Source organism: Poeciliopsis prolifica, unplaced genomic scaffold, assembly GCF_027474105.1.
Source record: "Poeciliopsis prolifica strain line A6 unplaced genomic scaffold, Auburn_PproV2 SCAFFOLD020, whole genome shotgun sequence".
NCBI lineage: Eukaryota > Metazoa > Chordata > Actinopteri > Cyprinodontiformes > Poeciliidae > Poeciliopsis > Poeciliopsis prolifica.
The window spans coordinates 7,768,571-7,785,364 of NW_026562395.1; the positions used below are offsets into that span (position 1 = coordinate 7,768,571).

Consider the following 16,794-nt stretch of genomic DNA (forward strand, 5'->3'; position numbering starts at 1 on the left):
CTCCAAGTTCTTTATCACTCTGTTCGTTGTGTACAGTTGAGTCTGTTGATGGATTATGCTGTACCCTGCCAGCTTAATGTAGCTGATGGAATAGAAATGTAGAGAATCAGGCTTTCAGGGTATTGCTCCCAGATTCAGTAAATTAAGAAAATGGTTGAACAAGACTGGACTGAGATGACGATGCTGAGGAAAAAAGCTAATATAAAGTTTGCTCATCAAACGTTGCTTCTTCCCCATTTTTTTTTTTTTGCCACGTTTGTTTTGAAATGATTGAAGAAGAGACAGAGGGGGAAGAGCTGTGTGGGTGAACGGTAAATTAGAGAGAGCCCGGCGCTCTGAGAATCGCACAGATAAAAAGCAGCTAGAGGGAGTTGGGAGGCAGGAAGGGAGGAGGCAGATGAGAGTATGAGATCAAGTGAAAGACAAAGGTATGAAGAGATGTAGTTGAGACGGAGAACAGATGGCCAGAAGGCACAAAAAGCTGCAGAAGGAAAGAATCTATTTCTCCAACACGTTGGAGCAGATACTCCACCGATTCGAGCCATCCAGGTCTGCGTGATGCCACCGCGGTGATTTCTCCTCTCTACTGCCTTCACCACGGAGCACTGGAGCAACCTGTGCTGGAAGCGAGAGCCTGTTGCCTGGATACCTCTGCTGTCGCCACGACGGCAAAAAGCCAGGGCTGAAGAAGTGTGTGTCTTGTGTGAGCTAGCGTCGGTGTCATGGGAAAAACACAGCTGGTTGGCAGTTTGGACGGCTCGTTCACACGTCCGCTCCTTGGCTGTTCGCTGACATCGCATGTATGAATGAAGAAGGAATCTCCCTGCTATGGAGGCTTCCAGGAGAGCCTGAGAGAGGGGCCAGGCGTGCGAGGAAGGGGGGGTTTGCTGACTCTCTGGTTGGGAAGATGAAGAAAGCCCATTTGTAGAGAGGAAGGGAACAAGCACTTTAACTGCTGAGTTGAAGAGTGGAGGCAACCGGGACACAAGACCCAAAGACGGAAACGCTAAGCTGCAGCGGGGGGGGCTAACTAAAGTGGTGTTGTCTGGGTCACCTGAGCAGCAAGAGGACTGTCTGGAACCATGCAGGTCCAGTCGTCAGCTGCTCTCTCGAAAGCCTCCAGCTTCATCCTCAATCAGAGATGTGTGCTGGCCTCCAAAATGGAAATCCACCGGTACGTACCTACCTCACCTAAGGTTAAGTCCTGAACTCATCATCTCATTCTGTTAGGAAGCTTCGCTTTGAGTGTCAGAATTCCTGGTGGCTTAGTTGGTGGAACATGAACTAGTAGATAGGATTCATAAAACAGGGCTTTGGTGATGCAATGCCAAGAGTTGTATCACTTTATGTAACACAGATTAACTAGTTGCAGTGATTACTATATCTGTTTTAATGTGCTAAGTTTAACAGAGTTTAAGTTTGTTTTAAATGGAAGAAAATGCTTCCAGTGAGCGCTCTTCATTCTGATTATTTTAAATTAAACATTAAGGCTTTTTTCTTAATTGAAAGTCTTAAACCTATAAAAAAGTAACCAGAACAGAAGAGATTTTTTTTCAGATGAAAGTACAGTAATTACAAACAACAAAACTAACCAACCAGGCCTTTAATAAAACAGGCTTATGAAATTCATCTGCTACTTTTTGGTGCTAAATAAAAAAGTAGTATTGCACTTGCGATGAAGTAAAATGATGTAAAATTTGTTTGGATATTATAGTTCAAATCCCATGCATGTAAATTCAACATGTCTGGTGAATTGGTTGGACGTTCATGGCCCTTGATGTCCTCACTCGATATAAAATTTAGTGGCTGAAGTGCTCATAAAGAGTGACAGGGACATTGTGATAAATGGAAAAAAAAGAATAGCAAGGAAAACGGTTGGTAATGTTAATCAATTTTATCATCACTGCAATATTCAGCAGTAATATTGCAGTTCCTTATTGGATCCTTGTTCATGATAATGAGAGGATATATTTCCAGCCCGACTTTATCTTAATGTTCTCTCATGCCAGAGGGTGTGGTTAGAATGAAATAGCTACATCATAAACTTCCATTTTTCAGTGCTAACATCATTTTCAGAGGGAGAAGCTTCTTAAATATTGATTCTGTTTGCTGAAATGTCATATCTTGGGAATAGTAGTCCTTCAAAGGGATATTCTTCACTACAGGATAGAAATGTAGAGATAGAAATGAATAGAAATGTAGAAAACCGTTTAACAAAGTGAGGTTTAACTTGGACATTAAGAAGCTGCCAGAGATAGTTTTTTTTAGCTTTTTCTGTTCCATGATCTTTTTCTTTCACAAAATAGACAAAATAGATAGTGAAACATTTCTGTCAACTCTCTGCATCAATTCACTGAGTTAGTCCCGTATCCACTGGGACATAGTGGGCCACTCCTGACAGCTCCAACTGGACGGAGTTAAAAACACCGGGGAAATTAAAGAACATGATCCTCACATTGCTTTCAGGCAATCTGCAATGGATCCAATGAAGACTTCACTTGGGGGGAAGATAATTGAGAAGCAACATCTCTAGGGTACTCATTAGATGTGAGGTCAGTGCTGCTGGCCTGTAGCTGCTGATGGCCTTTGGATGTTATATCTTTGGGAGCGATTTGGCCCATTCCAAGTAAATGCACAAAGGACATATCCAAAAAATCAAAACATATATAAAATATACATGTTTTGACAAAAAAAAAAAGAAAAAAAACAAGCATATGTACTTTATTGGATTTAGCTATGTGGACAGGTGGTTATTACTCAGGGTGAAGTCCAAAGGTGTGCTCGTGGCTGGAATTTTTATGCCATTTGTGATATTAATGAGAAGCATTTTTCATGTATTTCTCTTTGAGAGATATTTACAGAACATGGTTCTCTGTATCCATCTGAGGTTGTCCTTTTCATATTTAACCATTTTAATAAAAGCACTTGGGATTTTCTGACAAAACATTTTAAATGGCTGCAGCAACTTGTGAAAGCCCAGCATACACAGCTGGATTGTGAACATACAAATGATCATTCAAGTTCATCATGGTTGAATCTTTTAAGTCTCCACAATAAGCAAACTACTTTGACTACATCCTGTGGTTTACTCCTTTGATCCCATTTAAAGCCAAAGTAATTCCCAATAGGTAGTGTAATTTTTGGACTTTTGTTTTGAATTGGCAAGTCAATTGGTGCTTACCCTAACCCCCCCCCCCCCCCCCCCCCCCCCCCCCCACCTCCCCCCTAAAAAAAAAAAACAGTCTAAACAAACATATGTTGCCCATTGTCAATTATTGGACTGTTGAATATTGATTGGAAAATGTTACATATTGCCTAACCTTAGTGGTTGAGGGTTATACACTTGTTGGAGACCTTGGCCTTCTCCATGGAGAAGTAATGAGCTGTATGACTTATTGGTGTCTGCAAACGATACGTCCAGCATTTTATTATCTCTGGTGTGGCAGGTTACATACTGTGTGAAGGTGGGGAGAGTGGAGGACAGGGAGACTTGGTTAAGAGATCAGAAATGATATACTCCAGAGATCAGAAATGGGGTCTAGGGGTTCTGTGTTCTGAGTCTGCTGGAGTATATCAAATTAGTAGAGGAGGCCATTCAGTTGTCACAATAACTTTTGAGGTAGCTAATGTTAGCAGCTTAATGGCTGTACTGTGGAGCGTCTCTGATCGATAGATGTCCAGAGTTATGCCATCTATCATTGACAAACACAGTTAGACCCCTTCTCTCCTCCTACCCCTCTCCTGTGTTCTGTTCTGGAGTAAATGAAAACCATCCATGTTTGTGTGTTTGTCTGCAGTTAGCATGGTTAGCCACATCTCAGCCAAATGGATCAGGCTGCTTTCCCTGTTGCTTCCCTGATGCTCCTTAAGAGCTGCTAACTCTTATTGGGAAATATTGGCAAGATGACGGGTTTGTACTTCTCTGGTTGTGATGCCTGATGTGGGGGCAAGTCTCTTCTCCTCATCAGGTGATGCAGTGCCACTACCGAGAGCTAGTGGCTGATCTGTGGTGTGAACTGAGTCATGGGCGCTCTTGCTGTATAAGAACAAAAAAGCCAATAAAAAGTCAAATGAAATCCATGTTCTGCTTGGCCTGCTAAGCTTCATTGTGTGAAACAAAAACTCACAACACGTCTAAAAGTGCATTTAAAAAAAGAAAACTCTGGAGTGAGTGGCAGCTGTGGAATCTGGCTCCCAACTTTTGTGGTGGAACAAGCAATAGAAAGAATTGGGAATAGATGACAAGTTCTCTCAAACACTACAAGTATCTGATATTACAACACAAATGCTTTCCCTCAGTTTACCTTTGAGTTGTCTGTGAAACTGAGCTGTGCAGACCAGCACCGAAACCCAAGGCTCTACCAGACAGCCAATAGCCAAGTGCAATTTAGGCCTACTCCGGCATCAATGTGAGCCCTATCTGAGTGTGAATGAGCTTGTGATTGCACCCTTGTAAAAATAGGCCAGGCCACCAGTGATCACAGTTTATAGTCTAAAGCAAAGCAACACCCTGTAAACACTGCTGGATGCGAGTAGTAATTTGTGTGTGTGTGTCATAATCACTGGGCTAATCACTGACCTTGTTCAGAAACAGTAGGCCTTCCCAGGGAAAAACTGATCTTAATGAATCACTACATAATTAGAAGAGGTGAGTTGAGGTTAAATTCTGGCTTAGTTGAACTAAATATTTTTCAGACATTGACCATATGGCTAAAAAACATTACAATATGAGCGTTTCATATAGGTCTACCAATGATTATTCCATCCATCCATCCATTTTCTGAGCACCCTTCTCCCTAACGGGGTCGGGAAGCGCTGGTGCCTATCTCCAGCTGCGTTCCGGGCGAGAGGCGGGGTCACCCTGGACAGGTCACCAGTCTGTCGCAGACCAATAATTGATTTTTTTAAAAAATATCTAAAATACTGCCAAACTAGTGATGTGGCTTTTATTGTTTTATCTAATTTTCACTTCACACTGCTGGGTTTTTTTAAAAAACTCTTAAAGAGTTAGTATTTTGTATTTTTCAGGCACATAGTGCTCTTTTATACCACAATTGAGTAACTCTTACCTTCAGTTGTTATAAAAAAAAAAATGTTGGTGTAAAATATATATCAAGTATGACTTAAAAGACATTTGACTTTGTAATTCAGTAATTGGGCCTCTGTCTATTTGAAAACTCCGGCTCTTTTTGACACTGCGCCTTCAGGAAGTCATCACAACATGGCTCCTTTATTAACCCTTTAACAATGTTTTTACTAGCGTTTCACTGAGAAGAAGCTTGTGTAATGAGCTCAGCAGATACACAGTTCCACCAGGTGTTTAATTACTGCTGATTAGTCAGAAGGCGCTGGGTAAGAGAGTCATGGGGGGATAGATGCTCTCCAAGGAGGAAGCTTGAAAATTGCAGCTCTAAGGAGGAGCTGCGTCTCGACGGCAGAGCTCGGTTTGCCCAGGCATTTTGCACAACTGAATTGTTGCCTTGGAGATCAAAAGACTTCTCAAACATACATGAAAGAATCAAAGCAACACTCAAGTTTTATTTTTGATGAGGGATTAACATTATAACATGATGTAAAGCTAAAAACATATATAATTAAGCAATCATAAATCACAGTGGTGAAACCTTAAGCTGCTGATGTGCAAATTACTCAACAGGTTGTTGCTTAGTAACTATAAAATTAGTTTAAGCACCAACCTTGCTTGGATGAGTGTGAGAGGTTGAGCAGCCCTTCGTCTGCCTACATCTCCCAGAATGCTGAGCGGTTCTGGATCACAGTTCAGTGAAATGAGGTGATAATAGAATAATAGCCTGGTGACAGGAAAGAGCAAAAAGCAAGTTTAATCCAGACTGAAACTCTTCACTGTGTACACCCCTGAAAACATTCCACTTCCTGGTTTACTCCTTTTAAGCTAGAGAGAATACAGGACTTTTTTAAAATTTCTATTTGTAACTTTGTCTCTAAAAGTTGTGCTGTATCACACTCCTCCCAATGAGTACAGCCAGTTCCTCCTCATATTAAAGCTAAACTGTCACCCCAGTTGTGCTGTTTGATTCTCGATAAGATCAGATGGTCTTATTCAGGAAATGTTCATCTTTTTTCCAAAATGCTTGTTGCAACGACAACTCAACATCTGAGGTCATGAGTTAGCCAGCAGCTGGCCCACCTGTGGAACCCTCCTCTGGAGAGCTGCCTCTTCAGTCAGCTAATGGATTCTGTGAGTAATTTGCTCAATGCCTAATTGATTCCACGAGGGTTCTGCATGTCGAACAAGGACCATGCTTGAGCTGTCCAGTTAATGGTCCAGGTAATTAGAGGGCAGTGGTGCTTTAAAGCTACATGAGGTGATGAAATAATTTAGGGCATACAGAACAGCTTTTGTAATGAAGCAGAGGTGAGAAACACCTGGTTTCTAAAGGTCAACAGCAGAAAAGTGTCTTATTACACTTAACCTGGTTTTGAAATGTAAATAGAAATAAAATAATCAAGAACAGTTTTCTTTAATTCTGTTGGTGTACGCTTAGACCTATAAATCTGTCAACATTTCTTGGTTTCATTACCAGGACTGTTTTTAATTCATCGGCTTGTTTTTTTTTTTTTAATAAGTTTTCTCTTTCAATCTGCAGAACAACCAAATGGTTTGGAATTCATTACCACATTGCTGACAAATTGGTTGTTTTTCAGAGCTTACACACACTTGCATAATTGAGATCATCAGCTATGCTATCGGCACAGATATCAGCATAATTTCCCATTTATATAAAAACAAAACGTGCTGACACTTTGTCCAAACCAGGATTGATTTGTTAGCGCAGGTGAGAATAAACTCTCATCAGGGAAGTTCAGGGTGCTGGACTGCCTTCTACTTTTCAATAAATCCATGTCTTTCTCTTGCTGAAGAGTTTTTCTTCATGCTAACAGTTTGAAGTGCTAGGCTATTGCTAGCTCACCCTGATGGGATAATAATCGTGTTCATAGAATATTTCAGTGCTTTTTGAATTAATCATTTGTCTTTGAAACTCGGTCGTCCTTCAGAAACTTGCCTCCCTCGCTTGAATGTAATTGGATTGAATGACTGCTGCTACATCGGCTGCTGTCTGAGGATCTCAGAGAACAGCAGCACCCTTCCTGCAGCAGCCTTCCTGCAGCAGCCTTCCTGCAGCAGCCCGATGCAGTCTTCATTTCACTGTGAATGGTGTTGTAAAGCTGACTGGCGGTGATGGCACAGTAACAGCTGCGATTGGGAGGTGAGCCTAAAACAGATAATTGAAACATAACATGGTTGGGGGTCTTTCATTCAATCTGCTTGTTTTCCAAACAGATTTTGGGAATTTATACTACTGTTTCTTTTTCTTTTTTTCTTTTTTTTTTGATTACTAGAAGATATTTTATGTTACTGTGCTTTTTGTTATGTCTTTTAAATCACACCTTTGCTGAAAAAGAGAAACAGAATGTAACATGAAAACACCTGTGTTGTTAATTGGAAAAGGCTCCATTTGGGTGATTAGTTGTGGTCTAAAACTTGAGTGCTTTTCAAAGGTGCCAGTTTCTGTTGTGTTCCTTTGCCTTTCTATTTCAGCCATTTCTCTTTGTTGCTGCATGCCTGTTATAAATCAGCCTAACCAAAAGCTCTCTTTATCAAAATCCAAACTAGCGCAAATAGCGCTCATAAATCCATATTAAGATTTTTGGTTTGCTCTGAAAATAGCATTTTGAACTACTCCTGCCTCTTTTTAGCTGGCTGTGAATAGCCAATGTGTCTATTTGCAGCACACACACACATACCATTGTGTACCTGTAGGTTTTGTTCGGTTATATATAGCCACTAGCGGTGATGTCTTCTTTGTCACACCTCAGGTGTTTCTGCTGCAATCGTGCCACACATCGGGCTTCTCCTGCTCTGTCTTTTTTCCCACCACCATCTTTTAGAGTAGATGACTCATTGCTGGAAGTCCAGGGTCTTTTCTCCTATCTCCAACATAATGTGTGTGTGTGCACTTTGCAGTGTGAATGATGTGCCGATGCATGTAGCGCTGTCTGGCCAGAGTGACATATCAGTCTGGATCCCCTCTGAAAAGGCAGCATGATCTGACTGCGTAGGTGTTTGGTATCGAGGTTAACCAAGTTGCTGTGTAGTGATCTGTTCTCATCTGCTGGCCACATTGATTGGTTGCACTTAATTTTTTCTGTGCTGCTGGTCAATACTATCGACTCCAAGGCTTCACATAAACAAAACCTACAATCAGATTCGAATTTTCCTCCTTCTCTAGTTCCTGAGGGGAGAAAGTAGAAGTGTTTGTCACTCGTCTCTCTCCAGAGTTTCTGGACACAGCGTGCTGAAATGACTAAAATAAAGTTACTTCTCCTGGTGAGTTTCAGGGTGACTTTAGAACAAACCTGAAAGTTCAGGGACTTAGCTAATTGTTAATTGGTGTTTTTTATTAACATATGCAGTCTTCATCACTTGAAGTCTGGTTTAACCATTTTGATGATGTTCTATACAACTACCAGAGATATCCTGGTACATTGACCTAATTAAAGGTGCATTCACATCAGCCCTGTTTAGTCCACTGTAATCAAACTCTGAAAGTCCGGTTCGTTTGTGTATTCACAATTGAACTCTGATCCGGATCAAAAAAGCAGTCTCTGGTCTGCCCACATTCCCAGGTCTCTGTTTGGTTGAAGTGAACTCTGGTGTGGTTTGGATGCATATGTGGACTGCTCCAAAAGCAGGAAGTAGACCAATGCTCAGGGCATTCTGTGAATGAGAAATTGCCCATTGACAACCACTAAAATATGTTGCCACTCCACTTTGCTTACATTCTGTGAAGAAGAAGAAGGTTGTACTTATGTCTTCTTGAGAGGTTTTGCGTCCTTGCCTTCAGTAGTTCTTGGTGCGGGGTTAACTTTCCAAAAGGTGTATGTTTGCTGATAGAATGAATTTGCTGATCTTGAGTACAACTTAATGCACACTTTATGTTCTTTTATAAAGCTAACTGTCATTCTGCCTGATGAAATGTGAAATTAACAGCATCTGACTTTTATTATCACTCCTGCAGCCCTTTTTTTGGAGATACTAGAAATACATCTTGCACGGTAAAGCAGAAAGATGTTCATTTTAACAGAAGCCATAAAGTTGAAGCAGCTGAGGGTTCAGCTACACAGACATAGATGACTGTATGAGAAACGGTGATCTAGTCCATGTTTCCTACTACAAGTTGATGAGCTTCTGAAATTGTTGAGGCAAATTCATGTGGATCCTCCTGGGCCCATTTTGGGAAGTCTTCATTAGAGCCATAGCAGACATTAGTCCAACAGCTTGAAGCTGTGACCGAACAGGGATCTTTTCAGCCTTCCGATCTGATCTTGACCACTTTCATATGGACTGGAAACACTCTGCTCCCCCAACAAGTAACAACTGATTCATGAAGGGAAGAAAAAAAGAGAATCAGAAGGATGTTAGAGGGGGGGGATGGCTGAGGTCACGCAAGGTCACTTTGTGGTACAGAAATCTTTCCAGAAGGGAAAAAAAACACAAGCTGAAAACTACAAACACATGTGGAGAGCAAAGAGAAAGGAAGGATGCAGATGTCTCTTTAGACATCTCCCGTTCTGAACTTGTTTCTCTGTAAAGCCAGCTGCACTCCCTGTTAACCAAACCCACAGCTAGCCACCAATCTGCCTTTCTTTTCTTTTATGCGTGGGAGTCTCTGTGGAGTTCCTTTTCCCAGCCTGGAGAAGATTCTCCATGTTCCATCTTGCACAGCATGACTCAGGTTAGGAGGGTTTCTAATGGGAGTAGCTGAAGCTGGCCTTTATGAGGGGAGCAGGATAAAAAAAAGCATGTGCTGCAGAGTAACTTTCAATCTATTGAAAGAGCTGTTGTAACGGGAATCGCTATAATAATTTTTTCAGCGGTTTGTGTGCTCTGAGGGATGATTAAGAATGGAATCAGCAGATTGTACTGGCTGTGGTTGTGTTTAGGACATAAAGAGTCTTTTAGAGCAGTGTTTCTCAAAGTTTTTCAGGTCGAGGAGTCACAGACCACCTGACTTGCTCCATGGTAACACTTCCTAATATATGATGCAACCTGAAAAAGCTGTCATGTTAAGATCTTATACAAAGCTTTTATTGCATTAATCTGACCCCTGGATAGTGGGATAATAGTCTGTGTGGGTTAAGATAATTTCTGAACTGGATTGTTGTGGGAATTAGAATGATAATAAAATTTGCCTTGCGTGGAAATCATGGGTTTTATTCATCCATGCGTTTTTGTCACATGTAGATTTTAGCTGACAATGACTGACATTTCCTGTAGAGCTCATCTTGGTTCAGGCTTTTTGTTAATGTAACCGCAACCTTATTTTTCTTATGTGTGTAAAGATTGTTAGAAAAGCTTCTCAATTAAGATGAAGCATTCAGATTGAGAATGTACTTCCGTCATTAATGAACATCTGTGTCTCATCACGTGGAGTGGGACCCATCCCATCTGGTCTGCATAGTGGAGATTGATGCCACTGCTAACTGACAGCACTGTGATCCTCCACATGTGCTCCCCTAAGACCGAGCAGAGTCACATAGCTGACGGGACAAAACCCTGAGTCATCATTCATCCCTGCATTGTGCTTGGCAGACCCACTGACTGGGGGGATTCGGCTGCCCCGTTTTGGTTTGTTCCTATTTTTAGACAACACAGTCGTTTGGTTGCATAACTTTGGCCTACCAGCAGCGAAATTAGTCACAATTTCCAGCAGCGGGAGTGACGGGGCGAGTCGGTATAAACAGAGGTTGTGTCACAGCGTCCAGTTCTACATTTTTCTTCCTTCTCCTGGATTGGTTTTCTAGCTGAGTGGTGAAACCTTTCATTCTCAGTGGGTGGGGTGGGTGGGTTGTGATCATTCAGCCCGTTTCCTGCTGCTTCATTCATCTGTGCCTCATCTGCTGCATCCCACCAGCACCTCTGCACCCTCCCATACCAGCAGGAAGTGACGGCATGTTGGCCCCCAGAGCTGCTCGGTTCCTCTTTGAAGTCAGAAGCTCTCCTCTATCTCTCCAGCTTCATTAACATTAATGAAGGAGATAAAAATATTCCCATCTCAAATCTCATTCTCTGCTCCTAAATTTGTACAATCCGCACATTTTTTTTTGTCTTTGTCACCTTGTTCAGTAGGAGACAGAACCTATTTATGGAATAAATGAATTTAATCAGCAAAACTGGTTATCATCCCGACTATTTTTATGATTGAGAATTTTAGTCAGGCTTACAGATGGAGCAGAGAAGAAAGGCTAGAATACATTATATCTGCTGAATGACTGTAATTGTGGGAACAATGACATAAGGAGGGTAAACAAGCGTGTTAGTGCAATCTGTAAATATAATATGTAAAGTATCCTTAAAGATAATGAAAGACATGAAGGATCTCGGTAGCAGTCAGTCTTCCCACGAATCTGTACAGGCCTCTCTGATTGTGCTGATTTATCATGCATGTTTCCTTGCTTAACTTTGTTTACAATAATTTTCAACATTCAGTATGAAGCACACATTCATATTTTAATACAAAGTTAAATATAGTAATTTTGCTGAATTTTCTCCTCCTGTCTCAGACAAAAACCAATAAATAACTCAGCTGCTCCTTTAGATTGTTCCCATGAATGTAATCAGATAGAAAGACAAAGACAGACGAGGTCTTGACTCTATGCATCTTTTAGATGTTTGAGATTTAAAATACCTTCATGAGCTTTTATATCGTGTTGCTGTTGTTCAGGAAGGAACATTTGCTGAGGTGTTCAGGTTTTGGGATGACAGAAATGTGAGATTTGTAAATGTTTAGGATTGACTGCCTTTTCTTCGTTTATTTGTTTTTATTTTATTTGTTTTACCATGAGTGAGATGGAAGCTCAGCAGTGCTTATCAGAGGTATTCATAACCCTCCACCTGTGTGCATTTTAATTAGCATTTAGCTAGCTTTTCTGAATGCCTCAGATGTTTTTTGGGGGTTTCTTTTGAGAATACCAACAGACAATATGTGTGTTAAGTGTGTATCCCCCACCCATCCTTCCTTTCCAGTGCTTTCCACTTTTTTTTACGCCTCTTTTTTTTGTTCACTGATACATTTTGTAGCTTTTGTTCTGAGCGTTTTGTTGTCACTTCCTGGGATTCACATTCTGTCTGTAACTTGCATCACCAAGGCATTTCACTTATTTAGATGCACCAGTCAGGTGCTTCCTGTGTGCTTTACAGATACCTGTGTGGTCTGATCTGCCAACTTCTATTTTATTGCCATCAGGCTGCAGCAGAGTCTAAATTGAGGATGTTTATAGATCAAAGTGTCACCTGATGGTTTTATTTCATTTTTATTAAACGTAACAAATATGCATTATGTTCATTCTGTTGCTTTAAGCATTTATAGCCTGAGATGGTAGAAGTGTTTAGTTTTTATGCATCTACTGAATCACAAAAAAACACAATCGTTCCGAAAGATCAGCATCATATCCATTCAGGTACTTCAGTTTTCTGTGAAGTGAAGCATGACTGAAACATAAGATTATTTCAGTTATAGATTGACATGTATCAGGATGCATTTAATCATTACAAATATTGGTCTTAAAATGAAGAAAAAAATCTACTCTGCTAATCAGTCTTTCATTGAGCTGTCCTTGTTTGTCTATCCTATGGCCACGTCGCAACAGGACATCACATGTGCAAAATCTTGTCCTCTAGCTCCCTACTAGAGGGTAAAAACCTGCCCATGTTAATAATATTATTTTTACCTTTTCTGCATCTGAGCAATGCAAACAATAATGGAGAAAAACTGTTGAAGAATTACTTAAAACCGCTAATATTCTCTTTATTTCTTGCTCTCTGTGTCAGCTACGCTACACACAAACCCGTTACCATACCAACTGACAACAGCTCCACTGGTATATCAGGGAGTCAACATCAAAAACAACAAAGGATTCAGTCTATTACAGTAGTATGATTTTCAGGCTTGTTGTTTTGTTTAGCGGTTATTAATAAGCGATCTTATGGACACAGCGGTGGTGGATTAGCTCATTTGAACACCTGCTCTACTGATGATCTGTCAGTTGGTGTATAGGTCACCTTTTTTTTCTTTTTAACTGAACTGAAAAACAACAAATTCCACAGAACATGTTCTGTTAGTGAAAGTCAAGCTAACGCAACTAACCTACTTCCTTCTCCGTCGCTATTTTTAAATGTATTTATTTTTTCACTTGAAACTTTCTCCTGACCTTGGTTTCAAGTTGCTGTAGCTTTGACAATTAGTAGCACTGTGCCCCTTATTCTTTTATACATCATGCATACATCAACATCTAAAATGTTACATTGACAACGTGACAGCTAAAACCAATGGTTTTCATCGTCACCTGCAGGAAGATGCAGGGTGAGATCTTGCTTACATGACATCATGCTGCAATGTATCTATGGTCAAAAAGCCATGACTTAACTTGATGTCCACTTTTTGTGTGTGTGTGTTGATGCAGTGAACAGAGCATCTGCCAGGCACGGGCTGCTGTCATGGTGTACGACGATGCCAACAAGAAGTGGGTCCCTGCTGGAGGCTCCACAGGCTTCAGCAGAGTCCACATCTATCACCACACAGGCAACAACGCCTTCCGCGTGGTGGGACGCAAGATCCAGGATCATCAGGTAGAGTGGGGTCATGTGACCTAAAAATGTCATTTTCTTTTCTTTTTTAATTTTTTTTTAAAACATGCATGTTTTAAAACATGTGGGATCTGAGGAGTTAACTAAAGTGTTTAAGGACAAGTGCTTCTGCAAAACCCTCAACGAGTCTTTTTGTGTTTACAGTCAGCCTTTTGTTGCCATCTGCTTGTGGAAGCACACAGACAATGTTTCCTCACACTCTTCACACTGCATAGAGTGGAAACAAAGACTTTCTGGAGGAAAGCTGACTGTGAAGTGAGACATGAGAGCTGCTGAGATAGTTCCCAAAGCAAACCCAGGTTTTTCTAAAGATGCAGACTTTAACTAGGCTGCTTTTGAACTCTCATTCTGAATCCTTTACAAGGACAGTGAGAATGTGCTGCAGTCTGTTCATACTGCAGGTGTAACTGACATAGTTCATTACAGCAAATACCCAGGATCTCCAGGATGTATGGTATACTGTGTTGTTTGGAATACTCCACCTCTTAAAACCTACGATTAAGCTATCTGTATCTATGACTGGGCGACTGTGACTATGTGGCAGAGTAGTTGTCTTGCAATTGGAAGGTTGTAGGTTCGATTCCAGCTGTACACATCGACAAGTGTACTGTCGATATGCCTCTGGGCAAGGCACTTAACCCCAAATTGCCTACTGGTCTGCGTATCAGTGTATGAATGTGTGTGCGTTTGAGTGCGAATGGGTGAATGTGACTCTAGTGGTCAAAATGTCTGGAAAAGTGCTATATAAGTTCAGTCCATTTACCATCATTTCAGCCAGCCTGGCCCATTGCTATTCATTTCCTCCAGCTTTACAAAGTGACTTCATTCATCAGTGTGGTGATAAAAACCTCCGCAGTGAATGCAGACAGGCATAAGCTCCTGGAAGAATCACATATGTGGGCAGGTGATCACTTTCACGGCTCAGTGTCATAATGATTGTATTCAACTGGAGGCCCGCACATTCCTTCACTCTGCTGCTATTGGAGTATTACACAATCATCATTTGTAATCAAAGTGCATAACAGCACTCAAGTGTTTATCATTAAAACTTTTCAGTGCATAGAATTAGGGCTCCAGCTAATGATTATTTTAATAATCAATTATTTTGACGATTAACCACATAAAAAGACACATTCTGACCACAATTTAACCAATAAAGCTTCTTTAATGTGATATTACAATTACAAAAAATGCTAATAATTTAATTATTATTATATTTGTATAAATTAGCTGCATAGCACTTTAGTGAACACATGATCATTTGTAGCAAAGGATACATCTTAAGCTAAGTAGTACTAATGAAATCATGTGGAAAAACTCAGAACTTTCTGTTTAACACTGCAGAGACAATTTGTTTATTTTTCTCAATTAACCAAATAATAATTGAATTACACCTATTCTGATACGACCAAAAAACTCACCTCATCCTGATGCCTAAACTTTTATTAAAAACATTTTTTTAAATTGCATGTTTCCATTAAGCAAATTAATTTTCTGAATGTTTGTGCAGTCATATTATAAATGGAAACACAGCTTGTGTATTAATATGTGGACCAAAATCAGACATTAACATTGTTGAATGAACATTATACTGCAGTTGCAACATCTAGTAACTAGCATCTAGCATGTTTTCCTGATCTTGATCTGCTCCAGTTTGAAACTTCCTTCACTCCACTACATACAAAACCTGCTTTGGCAACTTCTTTTGTCAATTATTTCTGATCATCTAAATCTTGCCTCCTTTCTCCCTGCCTAAAGGTGGTGATAAACTGTGCCATTCCCAAGGGGCTGAAATACAACCAGGCCACGCAGACCTTCCACCAGTGGCGGGACGCTCGACAGGTCTACGGCCTCAACTTTGGCAGCAAGGAAGACGCCAATGTGTTTGCCAGTGCCATGATGCACGCACTGGAGGTGCTCAACTCCCAGGACACAGGTGAGCCTCAGAGCTTTCGTCTACAGGACACGTATCTATGCAGTCAGTATTGGCCTGTCTCTTTGGGGAACTTTTCTTCAATCTTAATGATGACATAATATAGTTGTTGTTTGGCAGCACTGCAAAGACACAAAATCTTAAAAGTATCTACGGTTTGCTTTCTAGTGCAAATATCTTAGCATACTTGAAATAAGACAACAGTAACTTTTCAACAAAATATAGGAGCTTGTTTTAAGTTAATTCATTTATACCAATACTTATAAGTGAAATAATCTGCCAGTGGAACTGGTACTTATCAGTTTAAATGAATTATTTACTTAAAACAAACTACTATATCTTGCTGAAAAGTTACCTTTATGTTCATTTTGTCTTCATCAAGTGAACTAAGATATTTATTCTATAAACAAGACAAAAATACTTAGTAAGATTTAGTGTTTTGCAGTGAGGTTTGCTGAAACATATTCAGGTTGTAGTTGTTATCATTTGGTGAGGATGGATGGGAAGGACAGTGAATTTGATTTTGAAGGGTGAAGAGAACAGCCTTGGAAATGGCTTAAAAGGATGTGGAGAACCGGAATGATGTGTAGAGTTGGACGAAGGCAGATGGTCTGATGTGATTTATGTGTATTTTGGCATGTAGTTGGTGCATTCAGAGCTGAGTTTGTGTAATTGCCTTCTGTGCCTGCATTTATGCACATTTTTGCAGCTGTGTGCTACACCTAAGATTTCCCCTCTAGGCCGGTAACGTTTATCCCTTCCTTTTTTTAAAACGTCTCTTGCAAATGATTCTGAAACTGCAAAAGAGGATTTGGGCCACTGACAAATGAAAAGAATTTGACTCAACAGCAGCTCAGGGAGGAGGTGGAGGAGATACATTTTTTATTTCTTTTTCTTTTTCACAAATCTGTCTCATAACAAATTGTCACAATATAGTGACAGTTCTAACAAGTACCTATAAAAACATATTCTTTATAAAAATGATGTAATGCTGCTTTACGCAGCTTCTTAAATTTCTTCTTCCTCTGACTTCGTTTTAAACACCTTACTGATGCTTCTGAATGATGCGTTCACTGCTCAACAAATTATGGGACATTTTGGTTTCTGCCCCATTGGTCCTGAGTCAGGACTGTTGTAGCCAATAATCGTCTAACTCTGATCAGTTGCCAATTTC

General features: G+C 40.4%; 1 protein-coding gene across 5 annotated transcripts in view; it reads left to right on the plus strand.

Moving 5' to 3' along the window:
• Positions 1-360: 360 nt before the first annotated feature.
• Positions 361-16,794, plus strand: part of enah (ENAH actin regulator) — a 70,975-nt gene continuing 54,541 nt past the window's right edge. For all 5 annotated transcript variants that reach the window (XM_055044531.1, XM_055044530.1, XM_055044532.1 and 2 more), the window contains exons 1-3: positions 361-1,174; positions 13,504-13,669; positions 15,446-15,623. In XM_055044531.1, coding sequence (XP_054900506.1) covers positions 1,083-1,174; positions 13,504-13,669; positions 15,446-15,623 — 436 coding nt within the window. In that variant the 5' untranslated portion in view covers positions 361-1,082. The remainder of the gene's footprint in view (positions 1,175-13,503; positions 13,670-15,445; positions 15,624-16,794) is intronic.